General features: G+C 34.9%; 1 protein-coding gene across 1 annotated transcript; it reads right to left on the bottom strand.

Moving 5' to 3' along the window:
* Positions 1–645: 645 nt before the first annotated feature.
* On the bottom strand, positions 646–3,022 carry LOC134719688 (E3 ubiquitin-protein ligase TRIM36-like). The gene is made up of 2 exons (XM_063582661.1): positions 2,919–3,022; positions 646–2,327 (listed from the first exon to the last, which is right to left on the bottom strand). Exon 2 carries the CDS (start codon positions 2,319–2,321, stop codon positions 651–653), a length of 1,671 nt encoding a protein of 556 aa, XP_063438731.1. The 5' UTR covers positions 2,322–2,327; positions 2,919–3,022; the 3' UTR covers positions 646–650.
* Between the last annotated feature and the right edge of the window lie 247 nt (positions 3,023–3,269).

Below are 3,269 nucleotides of genomic sequence, written 5' to 3'. Positions count from 1 at the left end.
AATGATGAATGTCAAGGCTATATACAGCTGTCGTTATCTTATAGTGGACATTTGATAATAATAAACAGTAAAGGTGATTACTGCACGGCAAACATTAAGAAAAAGAATGTTTGTGTGGTTTTCACATTATTCAAAGTCAAAGTTCGATTTCTTACATAAACGTCGCTGGCAGAAGACAATGGTTAGAGCTGAAAATCAAATATGTTAAAAATGGTTATAATTCGCCTAAACTTGGAGACCATTTACAATTTGAACCAATAGCAAAACAAATTGAAGTCAGAACCCTGTAGTTCAGTGGTTGTTGTTGGGTCATATTTGGTTTTGTTAATAGTTTTGTTATATTTAACACCCTCGGGACCTTTTATAGCCGACCGTATGGCCTTCTGTATCATTGTTGAAAGCCGTACGGTTGTCTATAATTGCTTAAATCCACTTCATTTGAACTTTTGTGGATAGTTGTCTCATTAGATATAATACCACATCTCCTTATTTTTGTATGTAGAAGTAATTGAAAAAGCTGACACTAAAATATAAAAAGACTGTGTAGTCAACATTAATATTAGGTTACAGAAACACATGTATATAAAAGATGAGGAGAAATATCTGATTATTTCACAAAATTTATTTTAAAATCTTGCTGGGAAAGAAAATCAAATATATTTACAAGAGAAAACAGAAATAGATTTCCCTAGATCATTTGAAATGTATAATTTCGAATAGTTTTTATTGAACGCAATGCATCTTGGAAAGTTTAGTTCGTCACTCTCCGTCAACATTTCTTTATGAAATTTTCCTTTAGGAAGCAGGCGGTGCAGGTTATGAGACTTCATTCCGAGCAGGTATATATTATCCTGCACGTCAGTTGCCATGTTAACTGGCCATCGGAAATCCTCGGAATTATACGTAAACATGACTTTTCCATCTAGGAGTCTAACACATCGGAACATCCCGTCTTCACCCTCGCAGCAGTAGATGGTCCCGTTGATACCGGAAGCGAGGCTGTGTATTATTCCCTTTCCGAATTCCAGTTGTTTGATACGACCCCCTTCCTTGTTGATAATGACAACCTCGCCCCATCGCCCCAATGCAATATTATCGTCTACCAAAGTTATTCCATAACATTTAGGAACTTTAATTGGTGGATCGACATTCATAGAATCCGCATCTACATGCTGAATACAACTGCTTTCCGGAATGGTTAACCATGCTTCGTCCGAATTCGGTACGATTGTTATATCCCATGGTTTACCTGTTAGTGCTAGTTCGGAGAGATACTGTATTTTACTGGAATAAATCATCAACTTAGAACTGAGCTTGTTACAGAGAATTAAACGGTCATTTCGTGTAACTCCAATCCCCGTTACCTCAATCTCAGCATTGTTTTCACTCACCTCAAATGTTTTATCCAACTTAAATCTCGTAGGCACGTAGTTTTGTCGGCGCTTGCCAATATTGTCCGTGGCAAAACCACATTCATAAGTATAACAACCTTCTTCATTTATAGTTTCAACAGTTATTGTTCCAAGAGAGTTAATTTCAGATATCAAATTTGATTTTTGAAAAGAGACCTCCGTTTGCGCACGTGATGTCAAAGCTACTTTGAGATCCTCTAGATTTTTCGCAATAGTTTTCGAATTAGAATTTAGAACAACGAATAGATCGCTATCTGTTCCATTCTTTTCGAGATATTCGTACTGATTGCACATTTCGTTAACGTGCTCCGCTTGTTGATCAATTATATTTACCTCATTTTCAGCGTTCGATATAATAGATGAAAACACCGAGTCAACTTCCACCATCAGTTCTGTTTCAACACTATCAATGTGTTTAATAATGTTTGATTTAAATTTTCGAATCCGTTTCTTTATTTTAGCCTTGTTGTCAGACAGATCTTCTTTGTCTTGTTGTGTTTTCTCCTTAAGCTGGTATACCGTTTTTTTCATCATGGCAATTGACTTTACAAAATCATTAAACTCTTCGGATTTTTTCACGCCTTTCGAAGCAACATCGACTGGTTTTACTTTGCCACACCTGCTATGTCCGTCTCCTATGCACGACTTGCAGCAAAGACACGCATGCGCGGTACAATAATATTCCATTTTGGAACCCGGATGTTCTATGCAGAATCTACTCCTCAAAAACGCATGTGCGTCAGTTCCATCAATGTCTGTGATGCGGTGAGTGAGCAGAGGTTTAAACGTAGCATGGACTTGGAAGCATTCGGAACACAACGTTTCTTCGCAGTCATGACAGTGTTTTACAGCAACGGATGACCTCCCACTTCTTGAACATGGCTTGCAGAACTTTTCAGACTGCGTCATTTTTATCTGAAATATTTTTCAAATCATTTAACTCTCTGATTTATTTATAATAATAACCCAAAGACATTTCACAAGAACTCAATAACTTCGGTCCTCCACTCATTTTTCGTGTCTTTTTCCTATGTGATTTTGAAATTTGTTCACCGTCTTCAAACAAAATGTTGAAACAGTTCAGCGAGTAAATTTGTCTTATTGGAAAAGCTTAGTATTGATATAAAAAAAAAATATACATGTTCTGTATGTATGTGCCTGTCCAAAGTCAGAAGCCTGTAATTCAGTGGTTGTTGTTTGTTGATGTATTACATTTTACATATTTGTTTTTGATACATTATTTTGTATAAAAATTAGTCCAATATAGTTTTCTCATTTGAATTGTTTTTTATATTTGTAAATTCGGGGCATTTAATAGCTGACTATGCGTTATGGGCTTTTCTCATTGTTAAAGGCTGTACAGTGAACTATATAGTTGTTAATTTGTCTGTCATTTGGTTTCTTGTGAAGAGATGTATTATTGGCAATCTTACCATATCTTATTTTCATACCATTTTTAAATTCATTTCTAATTCATTTAAGATTAAAAACAAACTGTATTGTTACCTTTTGCCTGAATTACACCAAGTATATGTCACTCACAATAGTTATATGTAATATCCAGATGTATAATATGCTGAATGCATACCTTAGCAACCTATATATCAGAGAAGACCATACTATATAACTAAATAATAAAATGTTCACAAACATAAGACGTTAGAAAAACAATACCAAAATAGGTAGATACAATCAGTCGAACAATACCGTGCAGCTTTGATACAATCAGTTCAACAATATTACGATGTGATGATGACTGTGACTATGACCCATGACATGTAACATTCAAATTGGACAATGAAACATAAATAAAAGATGTTAATATTAGAAATAGTTTAATGATTAACTAAGGGATTT

The sequence above is a fragment of the Mytilus trossulus genome, chromosome 5 (assembly GCF_036588685.1).
Source record: "Mytilus trossulus isolate FHL-02 chromosome 5, PNRI_Mtr1.1.1.hap1, whole genome shotgun sequence".
In the NCBI taxonomy this organism is placed as follows: domain Eukaryota; kingdom Metazoa; phylum Mollusca; class Bivalvia; order Mytilida; family Mytilidae; genus Mytilus; species Mytilus trossulus.
Note: the sequence above shows the minus strand (reverse complement) of the source record. Positions and strands in the feature narration are given on the sequence as shown.